Below are 14,213 nucleotides of genomic sequence, written 5' to 3'. Positions count from 1 at the left end.
AACTGCTTCAGATGAAGAATAGTGACATCCTCAGGAAAACTGAAATGCGGTGGGACAGCTCACATAACCAGAGCTCTCCAATGAACGAAGGGCTCATTAATAAAGATGGAAAAGTAAAATTTAGAGGAGAGTTTTCCTCCATGTGAAGAAGCTGCTTGAATGCATGAAACTGTTCTCCATATGGACAATATTTTTTCTAAGAGCTTGTGGATCACCGATGATCATTCTGATGATGTGGCACAGTGCCAGGAATTTGTTACAGAGCCACCTCCTCCTCCCCATCGGTTGACTGTCCTCCAAACAGCTTAAGGAAGGCACATGGTAAAGAAGAATCTCAGGACTGAGCTGCAATACACTAAAACCAAGCCAAACAAGTAGTATACAGAAAGCAGAAGAAAAACCAGCCTAAAAAGGAAGAATTTAAAAACACTGCACCAGGATAAAAAAATCAGATTGAGTTCAAACTGGCAAGGGAAGATTTAGGGCAACAAGAAGAGCTTCTACAGATGCAAGGACAACAGCAAAATAAACAAGGAAAACGTAGGCCTGGAATGGTGCCCCTAGTGACAGGGAAAATGGAGAGAGCTGGGAAGTCCAGTGCTGCCTTTGTCTTCACCAGCAAGACCCCCATGCCTCTGTGCCCAGAGGCAGGGTTCAAGTAAGACAGCAACTACCAGTAGTAGAAGATTAAGTTGTGAGGACACAGCTCCATGGCTTCATGAATCCAGAATAATTCTGCACTGAATTCAATACCTCATTACTGGCTACATGGAATGCTTGTGGACTCTTGCTGTTGCTGTGAGACTCTGAGATTATAAAAGGTCCAAAGATAAACATTCCAGACAGAACACTGACAGAAATGTTTACTCAAAGCATATTAACACACTCTTTTACAAATAAAAATATGGCAGGCTTACCACACTAAATCATCTACTTTGAAATTTCAGTTTTGGAGTCTTTTCCTTTAGTTGTACCCAATTCCTCTGTTTCCTCTGGTTCATCCACCAGTAATTTCTGTGGAGTAGAAGGAAAGACAAGGCATAGAGATGCAGTTTATTCTAAAACACTGGAAAGTAATCCCAGTAATCTAAAACATAACTCTAGAACTTTGCTGTCCACCTCACTCCTCCTCACCCACTGCCTTTCATTGCCAACACTTGAAGTTGTTTGCATTGTTTGTCAGCTGGCAGACAGATTCAGGACACCCACACTGACTGCCAGCCAGCCTAGAAGTAAATCTGAGCAGCCAAAAGATGTCTCCTGGTTAGATGATATCATAAGGAATGCAGAACAAGAAAGAGGGAATTTTTGTGTGGAAAAAGAATGATGGTAAGGGGGCAGGGAATACCAGGCTGCAAAGCAAACAGATTTTTTATATCTGATCTTCACATGATATTTTTCTTCAAATCATTCCCTCTTCCTATAACTTAATCTTGCTAAACATAAAGACAGGGGGAACAATACGTTGCCTCATTAATTATGGATGGAGACCTATGCTGAAAAATGTTTGAAATCATCCAACTCCTTGATTCTGGAAATAAAGAGTTGGAGGGAACTTTGAGAACATCTATCACTTTGCTGTTTTCAAGAAGTGGTATCTGTGCCTCTGTGCCATATCTGACAGATACCTGGGCTCAATTTTTCTCAAAAACACCCTACAAAAGCCACGGGGAAAACCAGAACTGCTTTGTTGTGGTGGGCCAGAAAATTTCTTAGAATCAATTTCAGTCCAAATGGTTATTTGAGTCCAAGGATATTTGAGACAAACCAGGCTCAATGCACTTTTTGGCAAATCCAAAGCAGAGCTATAATCTGCTGAGATTTCTGCTGGATTTGACCCAAGCCCAGGGATCCTGTAAAATATCAGTCCTACACACCAGGTCAGCCAGCTGCTTGTTCTGCCCTGAAGCTGGAGAGCACCTTCAGAAGTGAAAATTAAAAGCAAATAAATTGAAAACTACAAGAGCTGACCTAAATGTTTAGTGTATACCTCCAGGCATTTTCATATGATTTAGGAGATTTTCGAATCCCTAAAGACAGTGGTTGGCCTGGGTTTATTGTAAAATGGACTGATTACAAATGCATAAATTTATCTGATATTTTCATATCAGATAGGCAAGCTTGTAAATTTTAATAATAAATACAAAGAACACAATTGGTTGGAGGCTTTTAAGCTAAATATGAGCAAACATAGATGCATCCTTGTTGCTTTTTTTAATTGTGTATTTAAAACAGACTTCTGAACTGCCTGGAAGAAAACCTGAGCACCTGAATTTCAAATCTCCTTGGTTTGTAGGAGAAACAAACCAACCAGAGACTATTCAAACCAGAATGCATAACAGCACCTAAAATTTGTTTCTTTATATTCATTTTGCCTACTTTTGAACTACAGTTGATAGAATTAAGAATACACAGTTGCATTCGTGAGAAAAGTGAAGTGCTCTAAATTCCCTGAGCTTCTCAGGATTTGACATATTTTCTCTCATTTTTGTTAAAAAAAAAACAAAACCAAAACCAAAACCAAACACAAACAAACAAACAAAAAAACACCACAAAAAACCAAAAAACAACACCAGTTTGGAAACAACACCAGCTCTTATAAATTCAGCTCTGCAAGTGCTGTCAAGTGTACATGCACAGAAGTGTCACTTTTAATTTGTTCTATTGTAGTCTATGAATTTAACTTCTCACAGTTTACCTCTCCAGAGGACTGCCCTCCTTATGAAAGGCAGAGAGTCTCATGGTCTCCCAGCATGGCTGCAGCTGATTGACATCCACAGCTTCAAACCCTGAGTCTAATTAAAGAATGAACCATTTCTCACATGCTCCATTTCTCACCTGTATCCTCCTGACCTTCGTTTTCTTCTTCCTCCCTTTCCTCACCTTCCCCTTCTGCATCGCTTGCTGGGTCAAGAACTTCACTGGAGGGCTCATGATCTTCACCCTCCTCAGTGACTGAAATATAAGAAATTAGAAATACCAAAGAAAACCAATTTTACAAATTTGCATTCAGGTTTTGTTTTCATGTAATAGCTCCTAACTCCTACTGAAGGCTGCAGATGTTCACGTGAGAAATCCCACAAAATCTTCTCTGTTTAAAATCAAGTTTGTATGATAAGCCATGATACAGAGTAAAATAACTCACAGGCTTCCCAAGGCAGTTGTATCTCATGCTGTGTGAAATAAAACAGATACATACATATTGTGCAGTGTATGAATGTCCTTGGAAGTTCCAAACAATCAATACATGGAAAATCATAGGAAAAATAAAACACAAAAACCCTATCACACCACTTGGTATTAAACCTGTAAAATAATGATTACTATAGTCAAAGCATGGAGTTTCCAGATAGCAACATATAAACATATATCTGATGGAATGTTCTCCTCTTCAGTTACTGCACCTGCTGCCTCTGCTGCTCCAGTATTGGAGGACAGTAGCTCCTCAGAATGGGGAGTCCAGGGTGTTAATTTGGTAATTTCTAATGCTTTCCATGTTGGTTCAACAGGTAATGGTGCTGGTTCCTCCTCTTCTTCGTCCGCTTTTTCCTAGAAGAGAATCCATGAAATCCAGTATCTCATCCTACAGACAGTAACTAAGATGATGTGTTGGTCTACTAAAACCTCCTTATCTGGGATCAAAATGGTAATGACCTTGAAAGTATTTACAGGTGGAGGAACTTCAAAAGCTGCAAATCTTGGACAAGAGCTACACTTTGAGCCCTGATTAAGTCAGTTGGGTATTACTGATGACTGACATCTCATGCTTTGGTAGATGCTGCACTGTCTCACAGAGAAACAGACTGAAAAAACACCTGTTTCTGCCTCAATCTTTGCCTGGGGAAGACATTTGAAAGGGTCAAGAAGCAGTAAGACTGTGCACAGAGCTTATAGTTTTGAAATGTGAAAATATTTTTTAAATTAGAAAAAAATCATGTTTTTTTCTACAAATATGTAGGAGTCAATAATTGAATCGTTGTCTGTATTATTAGCTAGTTTCTTCTGTTTTTTTTAAATAGGCTTTGTTCTGTAACTATTTCAACTAAAGCAAAAGGGCAATTTTTTTTCTACTTTAGTGACAGCACTGTCCCTTGCTTTAAAAACTCATCTAAGAATTCCCAACTGAACTAAGGAAACACACATTACTCTGGATACTCCTATGAATCTGATACTTAATTTGAGGGGCTCTTGCTGATAGCTGGAAAAAAGCAAAACAGTCTCCAAGCTTTGCAAATCTCTGTCACAACTGACAAGATTTTGATGATTACTATTTTATCCTTCAGAAATGACTGCTGCATCAGTTTTCAAAGAGTGTGTAACAGGAACTAATGTGTCAGAAAACAGAGGTAGCAAACTCGAAGCTAAAATGTGGCAATTTTTCTTTAAATCAAACAGTAATGTTAAAATATATTTCTTACTTCTGTAGCTATTTTTGGACCATATCAATGAGAAATGTCTCAAAACATTAGTGCATAGAGAAGGGAAAACAAACTTTGATTCCAACCACTCCCTACAATTATTAGAAGCTGTGGATATTAAGCTCCTAACATGACCAGAACCACAACAGGATATATTTCCCAAACATGACTCTGCTGGAAATTTCCATTTGTATGCATTGCACCAAGGAGTTCAGAAATACAAAAGATATTGCTCATTGTTTTCTGGTATTCAGAAGAAAATGCAATAGAGGCTAAATGTGCATACAAATATATCTGTAGTCCTCTGTGATTTGAAATATTCTGGGAAGAACATTTTCAAATGTTTTGGGAAGGTCCTGATTCTTTTTAAGCAGAAAGGATTCATGTCTGCAAGCAGTGCAAAATCACACCTTGTACTTTTCAAAGCTTACACAGTAGAGAACATAAAAAAAGAAAAGCAAAATGAAACCTCATTTAGTTCTTAAGAATGCATGAGTTTCCATCCTTTTTGACTCATAAAATCTACTTTAGCATCACTGTCACTAAGGCATTTTATATATTCCTCAACAATAGATCTGATTTACTGAGTCCTCTGATACTCACTACAACCTACATTATTTCTTTTACCTGCATTGGTTGTATGTATTCACCATGCTGCTCACATCCAATATCAAAGATGAATTTGCCACGACCTAAAGGCTGCATAAAAACACAAAGACATCAGGAGAACTGAACAGTTAATCCATTCTAAGCACAGAAATGTAAAATATCCTTTACTAAAAATTCTATACAACAGTCAGTAACACTACAGTTTGAAAGCAATGTTGCAAAGAACCTTGGCATGGTGTCCCACAGAATAATTCAGTTTCATGTGTTACACTTATGGTACAGGAAATACTACAAAAGATCAGAAACCTAGCTTCTTATTTTAAGTGAAAATAGGTCATATTAAGACAATTCCATGCTAACTGTTCAGATGAATAGAAAGTGTTCCTGCAGACTTACCTTTCCATTGAGAAACCTGCCCTTAAATCTGTACTTTAGGTGGATAAGTTCAGCTGGGCCATCCTGGATTCCATTTACCCAACAACCAACATACTTAGATCCTGTGTCTTTATAGACATATGTGCCTTGCCCATGCCTAGGGAGAAAAGAATAACTTTGTTTTATACCAGTGAATATTAAGAATTTAGGCTGTTGTTGTAATTAAGGTATTAAAACTGTATTAATTAAGCAGCTGTAACTATTCAAGCTGGACTAAATTGCCAAGGTCACCCCTGGACTTCACTTGTTGCAGTCAGACATGCTCTGAAAATAATGTTTGCATTTTAATGCCATTGGGTGACTTGAAACATCCCTGTGAGAAGGAAACAAACCTCTTGTTGTTAGCCCATTCTCCAGTATAGGTGTCTCCATTTGCATACGTATATTCTCCGTAGCCCTGTCTCTGGTCATCTGCCCAGTCTCCTTGAAGGACAAAAGGATAAAGCAGTGTGAGTTTATTTCACTGTGTGATGCACTGGCCAGTTTGTAATGTTATCATACAAGTATTAGAGAAGGAAAAGAAATCTATGGCACTGCTGGGATTTCTCACTGTTCCTTACACCACTCCTTACTCTAAATTAGAGTCCCTTGCTCTTTTTTCATCAGTCTGTTCCTCTCCACATGTATTTATGCTGCTGCCTGACCTCCCTTTCCATTTTTCCATAATTATCTGTCTCCATTATCACCCTCTATTACCATTATGAACACATAACAACCCAGTCCTATCTTGAAATTGGGTAATGCATTACAGTTGCATTAGATAATGTGACATTTCCACACAAATTTAAAGAGGAGCTACTTTAATTTGACTCATTTGCTGAAGTTGTCGTGTCTGTATGGGGGCACATATATTCAGAAGGATGCTAAATGATTCGTATCTTAATTATTCTTCTAATCAAACTTAAAAGAAATTTAAAAAAACTCAGTGTGTATGTTCCTGCAAGGCAAGACTGGGATGATCTTTTTGCCCTCACAATCTGAACATCTTTTCCTTCCTAGCTTAGAAATGATAGGGGGAATGATATTGTCCTTTGAAACTCGACTCATAGATTCTGATTGCTTCAGGTACTCTCCAGCAAGCAGGGAAATTCTGAATGTCAACTTCTTCAAACTTCAGGTGTCCCAATCCCTAAATAAGGGCTCTAATAAGCAGCTTATTTTTTTTTAGCGATAGGCTTAATAAATGTCCTAACATAAATTCCCATAAATAAACCCAAGCTTCTCAGAACTATTACTGAAAAGGGAATAAGAGGAAAATATCTTGTAGCAAATGTATCTGCTTAAAATAAGGCATTCTCCAATTCACTTTCTCTTTTCATTTGTGAGATGAGGAGGAGTGAGGACGGATTGTGTCCTTTTGGCTACAGAAATCCTTGCAACTGTGTTCAGTGCTTTACCTGCATATTTTGATCCATCTGGATAAAAAAATACACCTTTGCCATGCTTTTTGTTTTGAAGGTAGCTCCCAGTGTAGATAGCACCGTTTTTTAAACCTGTAGGTCCCCTGAAACACATTTGGTACAGATAAAATACCCATCAGTTCTCACCCTGGTTTCAATACAGAGCCCAAATAACAACTGCAGAAGCAGAACCACAACCAGGGCTGGTGTCTTACAGTTCCACTCCTCAAACCACGCTCGTATTGCCCCTCGTAAGTGTCACCATTGGGGAGCAGGGCCTTCCCAAATCCATGCCGCTGCCCTTCGGAATTGCGATCGCCTTCATACTCCTGACAAACACGGAGGGGAAAGTGGTTAAAGGACTGGAGCTGGCAGAAGCCAACCTCCTCAGAGGGAAACAGTGTTTGAGGAAAGCTGCTCCAGCTCGGCTTCAGTCACACCCTGGCACCCCAGGGCTTCTCGGCACACAAGTGAAAAGCGTGGATGCCTTGTTTCAAACCCATGGTAAAAACTGGATTGGCACAGCCGCGCTCCCGAAACCCCAAGCCCGGGGGCTGCCCCTGGGGAACTCCCCCACTGCCCACCCCAGCGGGCACTGAGCGCCACATCCCGGGGATTTTCCTTTTCCTTTTCCTTTTCCTTTTCCTTTTCCTTTTCCTTTTCCTTTTCCTTTTCCTTTTCCTTTTCCTTTTCCTTTTCCTTTTCCTTTCCCTTTCCCTTTCCCTTTCCCATTCCCCTTCTTGTTCTCATTCCCTTTCCGTTCCCCTTCTTGTTCTTGTTCCCTTTCACCTTCCCGTTCCCATTCCCTTTCCTCTTCTTGTTCCCTTTCCCTTTCCCCTTCCCATCCCCTTTCCCCTTTCCCCTTCCTTTCTCCTTTCCTCTTTCCTTTCCCTTCCCTTCCCTTCCCTTCCCTTCCCTTCCCTTCCCTTCCTTCCCTTCCCTTCCCTTCCCTTCCCTTCCCTTCCCTTCCCTTCCCTTCCCTTCCCTTCCCTTCCCTTCCCTTCCCTTCCCTTTCCCTTCCCTTCCCTTCCCTTCCCTTCCCTTTTTCCTTTCCTTTCCTTTCCTTTCCTTTCCTTTCCTTTCCTTTCCTTTCCTTTCCTTTCCTTTCCTTTCCTTTCCTTTCCTTTCCTTTCCTTTCCTTTCCTTTCCTTTCCTTTCCTTTCCTTTCCTTTCCTTTCCTTTTTCCTTTCCTCCCCGTTCCCTTTCCCCATTCCCGTTCCCCGTTCCCCGTTCCCCGTTCCCCGTTCCCGTTCCCCGTTCCCCGTTCCCCGTTCCCCGTTCCCGTTCCCCGTTCCCCGTTCCCCGTTCCCCGTTCCCGTTCCAGTTCCCGTTCTCTGTTCCCGTTCCCCGTTCCCGTTCCCCGTTCCCGTTCCCCGTTCCCCGTTCCCCGTTCCCGTTCCCGTTCCCCGTTCCCGTTCCCCGTTCCCCGTTCCCGTTCCCGTTCCCGTTCCCCGTTCCCCGTTCCCGTTCCCGTTCCCTCTCCCCGTTCCCGTTCCCCGTTCCCGTTCCCGTTCCCATTCCCCGTTCCCGTTCCCCGTTCCCTTTCCCCGTTCCCGTTCCCGTTCCCGTTCCCTCTCCCCGTTCCCGTTCCCCGTTCCCGTTCCCGTTCCCGTTCCCATTCCCCATTCCCGTTCCCCGTTCCCTTTCCCCGTTCCCGTTCCCGTTCTCCGTTCCCGTTCCCGTTCCCCGTTCCCGTTCCCGTTCCCCGTTCCCGTTCCCGTTCTCCGTTCCCGTTCCCCGTTCTCCGTTCCCGTTCCCCGTTCTCCGTTCCCGTTCCCGTTCCCGTCCCTGTTCCCCGTTCCCGTTCCTCGTTCCCGTTCCCCGTTCCCGTTCCCGTTCCCCGTTCCCCGTTCCCGTTCCCTTTCCCCGTTCCCCGTTCCCGTTCCCGTTCCCGTTCCCTCTCCCCGTTCCCTTTCCCTGTTCCCCGTTTCCCGTTCCCGTTCCCGTTCCCCGTTCCCCGTTCCCCGTTCCCGTTCCCGTTCCCGTTCCCCGTTCCCGTTCCCGTTCCCGTCCCTGTTCCCCGTTCCCTCTCCCCGTTCCCTCTCCCCGTTCCCCGTTCCCTTTCCCCGTTCCCTTTCCCCGTTCCCGTTCCCGTTCCCGTTCCCGTCCCTGTTCCCCGTTCCCGTTCCCCGTTCCCGTTCCCCGTTCCCGTTCCCGTTCCCCGTTCCCGTTCCCGTTCCCGTTCCCTTTCCCCGTTCCCGTCCCCTCCGGCCCGCTGACCCCGATGCCCTGCGCGGCCTCCCCGGCCTCGGAGCCCTCCTCGGAGCCCAGGTCCGACATGGCCGCGGCGTCGCGGTCGCTGTGGCAACCGAGCGGGCCCGGCGGGGCCGCCCCTCAGCGCGAACCCGGCACGGGCCGCGGGGAAACAAAAATCACCTCTCCAACCTCCGGGTGGGAAAGTCGGCATTAAAGATTCAGCCTTGAAAGGACATGGGGATGGCCCCCACAACATGCACGTCAGTCATCAAAGCGCTTACCTATTTATACATTTCGGCAAAGAGATTATGTTCCTTGGCTTACAATTCACATGGTTTCGCCTCATTAATTAGTATTCTGTATGCTATTCGTTATTGATTTCTCGCTTCTCATGCTAATTAGTCTGCCTTTTTCATTCTTTTAATTATCTTTTTCCCATCTCTGCTTTCAGTAATGTGGTTTATAAAATCTGTTCTGCTCTCAACAATAAATTTCCCTCCCAGGCTCTGCTAACTTCCTTCTCCAGGTCTGAGGGCACTAAAGTATGCAGAGCCCTAAACTCTTAATTGGTTTTTCTAAGACACGGACATCACTCAGAGCTTGCCTGTCACCTGTTAATTATTATTAACAGTAAACTATTTTTTCTATTAACTGTTCCACAGATTAGAGGTCTTCTCAACATTTCCCCTACTGCTGCACAGGCTCCTTTTACAACAGAGCTGGACTCTTCAGTGATGCCCAACATCAACATGAAGAGCTAAGGCCATGAAATACAACACAAGGAGTTCCACCTCAAATGGGGAAGAATTTCTTTACATGGAGGGTGGCAGAGCTCTGAACAGCTGTCCAGAGAGGACACGGAGTTCCCTGTCTGGAGACATTCCAGACCCACCTGGATGTGCTCTGTGTCCCTGCTCTGGGTGGCCCTGCCTTGGCAGGGGTTGGATTAGGTGATCTCCAGAGGTCACTCTGACTCTCTGCCTCTTCCCCTCAGCTTTTCCCAGCCAGTGCCTTTCGTGTGTTGAAACTGGTGACAACTGGGATGTGACCTGAGACCCCTTCAGTCTTCTGAGAGCTCCCAGTAGTTCAGTGGGTCTGGCCTGAGAACATCTTAGATTTTAAATCCATTCCTCCATCTAGATTCTTTTATTTTTAGGTGGGTTTATTGATGTTCAGGAATACCAGTCCATTTTTTGTTTCCTCTCATACAGGACTCAGGCAAATCACCTCACCATCACTTTGCACAGTATTTTAATGGCCAAGGATTCACAAGAGGAGCCAGGCAAGGATATGCTTGGTGAAAAGTACTGAGCAAGACAAGCACTGGGCAGAGCAGGTGACACTTCTGAGGCAGACAGGATTGGCAAGTGGCTGAAAAATGTGGAAGTCACCTTATGCCCTAAATCAAAGCTTCACTGCCCAAACCAGAAGAAAAACAGAGTCATCACTACAGAAAGATACACCATATTCAGGTGGGTTTGTTCCTTTTCATAGCTAGAAATCTAAATAGCCAATATTTAAATAATGTATGAATAGTAATAAGGTGTCACTTCTGTGGCAGGTCTCTTTTTGTCTTCAGTTGAGTAAAGATGAAAAAGGAAGAGACTATTGCTAAACACCTCTGTGTTCATAGGAACCCTTTTGGCTTCCGAGTTAATGTTCAGTTACTCATCTGAGAACACTTCGCCTTTGAAGGAGTTAAGAATGCTGAAATCAGATTTTGTGAGCTGGCAGAGCATTAAGAAGATATACATTTATTGACTCTGAACTGTATGGTTATTTCTCTTTCCTGCACACTCCCAGCATTTGACTAGGGAAGCCTAATTTGCATAATGTACTGTTAATAAGCAATTGCAGAATATGCAAACTACTGCTCTGCTCACATCCTGCAGAGCTGACATGCGTGCACATTATCTGAAGCACAGTCTGTGCAGTCCCTTTTTTCTTACTCTCGATGATGCCTCTGTTTCTCCCTTGCACCTAAGATTGGCTAAATTCTTTTATCTCTGATAAGGTAATGTCTCTAATTATAAAAGTGCTCACTTGGCCTGTGCGTGGCAAATTCATTCTAGGCAGACACTGAGGCTCAGAGTGACAAGGGAATTAATGTTTGGAGTGCACAGGGAGGAGCTCCCTCTTAAACTCGATGACAAAAATAACCAGACGTGTCTTTTGGCCTGGAAGGTGACGTGGCCCAGGGAACAGCTGTGACACAAACAGGAAGCAGTGACAAGACATAAGTCACTCCCTGGATGACGACTAATAATGATCATTAACTGCTCTTGCTTATTGTTTCTGAGTTCTGAAAGAGGAAAAGGGTCTGAAGCAGGTCAGTTTTCTTGAGAAGCAGCTAAGAACTCCTTCTTTATAAAAGTTAAACTGCTCAGCACCCAGAGGTGGCAGAATAAATCTGGATCTATCTGATCCCTTTACCACAGGATCATTTACTTAAACGAGGGAGGCATTATTTAAAGTTTTCTATACCTAGAAACTGTCTTGTGAGGACAGCTACAGCTTATGTATAACTAATGACAAGAAGAATTTATTTTGTAGTTTCTTGCTTCTAGTTGAATTTGGATGTATTTCAATGTCAGATTAAAGTTAAGCTTCAGGTATGTCACTGTTGCAAGCAGGTCTGCTATCATCCTTATTTTCCTGTTCTTTTCCCTTTTCTGTCAAAGGACCAATATTCTTAAGGTCCTGCTGATCTTGTATCCAAATTCCATTTGTGCAAAGTCCCTTCAGGGTAATTTGTGCTGATTACCTGCTGTGCCCTTGCTGCTGGCTGAGCTGGCAGCTGCCAGCACCGACTGCCACTCACCCTGGCAGAGACAGCAGAAACTGTCACAGCTCTGGGTGACCCTGAGGAAGCTCCTGGTTTGAATTTGACAGAAGCCCCATAGGGAGCCAGAGCTCCACTAAAATCCAAAGCCCTTGCTGCCAGAGCTGCTTAAAAACAGAGAGAGACAACAACATAGGGAAGGAAAATGCTGCTGGGCTCAAGATGCCAGAAGGTGCCTCCTGTGGGAGAGGGCAGCCCTGGATGTCCTTTTATCCTGCCTTGCAAGTCCTCGTTTTGATTTTAAGCTCCTCTTTTGGTTTTCAGCTCCTCTGCAGAGAGAAATGGCCAAAAAGCACTTTTAAGGCTTTATGTTCCTATTTCTCCTTGGACTTTACTCTCTCCTAGGAGGGGGAGACTTTTGCAGTTCAGGAATTTTGCAAGGAAAACGCTGCTGTGCCAGGTCTGTGAAACAACCTGAACTCTTCCTTCCAGCACTGACCAAGCTCTGAAAACACACATTGCACAATGAATATTAAAAACTACAGAACTATTTATTGACCTCTACGTTTCACTCAGTGTCTTGCTTCAAAGGGGTGATAAAAATACAGCAGGGTGCACACACGGCCTCTGATGAGGTAAAGGCAGCACAGTGCTTAATTCCCACTAGTGCACTTTGGAATTCCTGCCCTCCAGGAGCTGGCTGATCTCTGCCCCTGTCCTGCCATGCATCCTTCTTCAGGGGCAGTGCCTCGGTGAGCCAGCTTTTCTCCAGCCTGCCAGCAGTGGGGCTCAGCGAGCTGCCTTTTCATCTTCTGCATCAAAATTAACAGAACCAGTGGAGATAATCTGCCTGACTCACAGGTTGCTTTCCTCACTTCACACATTACTCAGTCACTCCTGAGTTGGTGACTCTTGAAGGGCCAGCCCTTGGCACTCAAGTCACTTTGAGTTTTGCTCTGGGCTCAATTAGAGATGTGGGTTATCCTTCATTGCTTTTGGTGGGGCAGACCTGGACAGGATTATGTCTTCTGACAAGACTTTAAAGAACAGAAATCTGCAAGGAAATATTTTTTTCTCTCTTAGAAGACTGTAATTTCCATCTTTCTCCTTAGAAAAGTGTAATGCATGGCTGGTAATAGATATTAGCAAAATGTAAACAGGAGCTGCCAGGAAAAACTTAATGAAATCAGATCTGTTCCTCCTGACAGATTTAAATATAAACCAGATTGTTTTCAACAGCCTTTCTGGAGGAAAAACGTGGGATTAAGGAATTGAAATATTATCCTAAGGAGAGTTCTTTTTTGGGAATATTTCAGGTCTTTTTAATATTCTGCAATATCATCAGGCACAATTTCAATATTTTCTGAGATCATGGGAACAAACAGAGGACAAAGTGGAATTTACTGTCACTAATTCCCATATATTGGGTTTTTTTCATCCAACTGAGAATTAAGCAAGATTCTGAAATGTCAAAATCCTTTGCAAAATGGGAACTTCTCTCCACACAGCTCCTTTTAAGCTCTTTACTGGCAAAATGATATCTGTTTACTCTGTGTGTATGCCAAGTGAAGATAGCCTCTTTTTGTTCTCATAACTAAGTCAGAAGAACAAGAAAATGACCTTTCCAGCCACTCAGTTTACAACTGCCTCCTCCAAGTACAATTAACATTGCATATCCTGAAGGCAGGACAATTCAAAAACCTAAGTTTGTGTGAAAGCCATTCTTGAAATACAGATAATGCTTTTTTTTGAGTCTTGGCTAAATATGACCTTTCATTTCCCTCCTGCAGATTGTCCAAGGGAAAGTGTTCTGCTGTATTTATATCCTGCCTCCCATTTCTCTGACCTCACTGCTCAATCTGAAGTACAGACTGCATTCCATTCTTCAGACATCTGGGAAAATTGTCAGGTTTTTGCTTTTACCTAAAGGGTCTCCCTTTCCACTGAAGTGCATGGGGACATACAGAGGTCGCTTTGGTTCCATTTAGGAAATTGTTGCTGATTTTTTTTTTCTCAAGACTTTGATGACAGTCAGTGTTACTAGTGATACCAAGAAAGCAGTAGGCATTCATGAGATAAAAATATTATGGTCAGCATAAGAATAAAGCAACACCAATATCACAATTTCCTTATTTTCTCTGGAGGTGTTTTTGGTTTGGTGGGGTTTTGTTGTTGTTGTGGTATGGTTTTCTGGTGGGTTTTTTTGTTTGTTTGTTTGGTGGTGGTGGGGGTTTTTTTGTTTTTGTTTTTGTTTTTTGGGGTTTTTTTGTTGTTGTTGTTGTTGGTGGTGGTGGTGGTGGTTTTTTGGGGTTTTTTTTGTTGTTGTTTTTTGGGATTTTGGGGGGTTTTTTGGGTTTTTTTGTTTATTTTGGT

General features: G+C 43.1%; 1 protein-coding gene and 1 long non-coding RNA gene across 2 annotated transcripts; one reads left to right on the top strand and one right to left on the bottom strand.

The window, feature by feature from the left end:
- Positions 1–848: 848 nt before the first annotated feature.
- Positions 849–9,210, bottom strand: RSPH1 (radial spoke head component 1). The gene is given in 10 exon segments (XM_063393130.1): positions 849–1,014; positions 2,839–2,955; positions 3,405–3,549; positions 5,046–5,117; positions 5,424–5,559; positions 5,795–5,885; positions 6,860–6,950; positions 6,952–6,966; positions 7,078–7,191; positions 9,083–9,210. Coding segments are annotated over 10 exon segments (858 nt in total). The 5' UTR covers positions 9,143–9,210; the 3' UTR covers positions 849–997.
- Positions 9,182–13,941, top strand: LOC134548384 (uncharacterized). Its single transcript, XR_010079758.1, has 3 exons — positions 9,182–9,318; positions 10,270–10,530; positions 13,631–13,941. It is a non-coding gene; the product is annotated as an uncharacterized LOC134548384 (long non-coding RNA).
- The last annotated feature ends 272 nt before the right edge of the window (positions 13,942–14,213 follow it).

Source organism: Prinia subflava, chromosome 3 (assembly GCF_021018805.1).
Source record: "Prinia subflava isolate CZ2003 ecotype Zambia chromosome 3, Cam_Psub_1.2, whole genome shotgun sequence".
NCBI classification, from domain to species: domain Eukaryota; kingdom Metazoa; phylum Chordata; class Aves; order Passeriformes; family Cisticolidae; genus Prinia; species Prinia subflava.
Note: the sequence above shows the minus strand (reverse complement) of the source record. Positions and strands in the feature narration are given on the sequence as shown.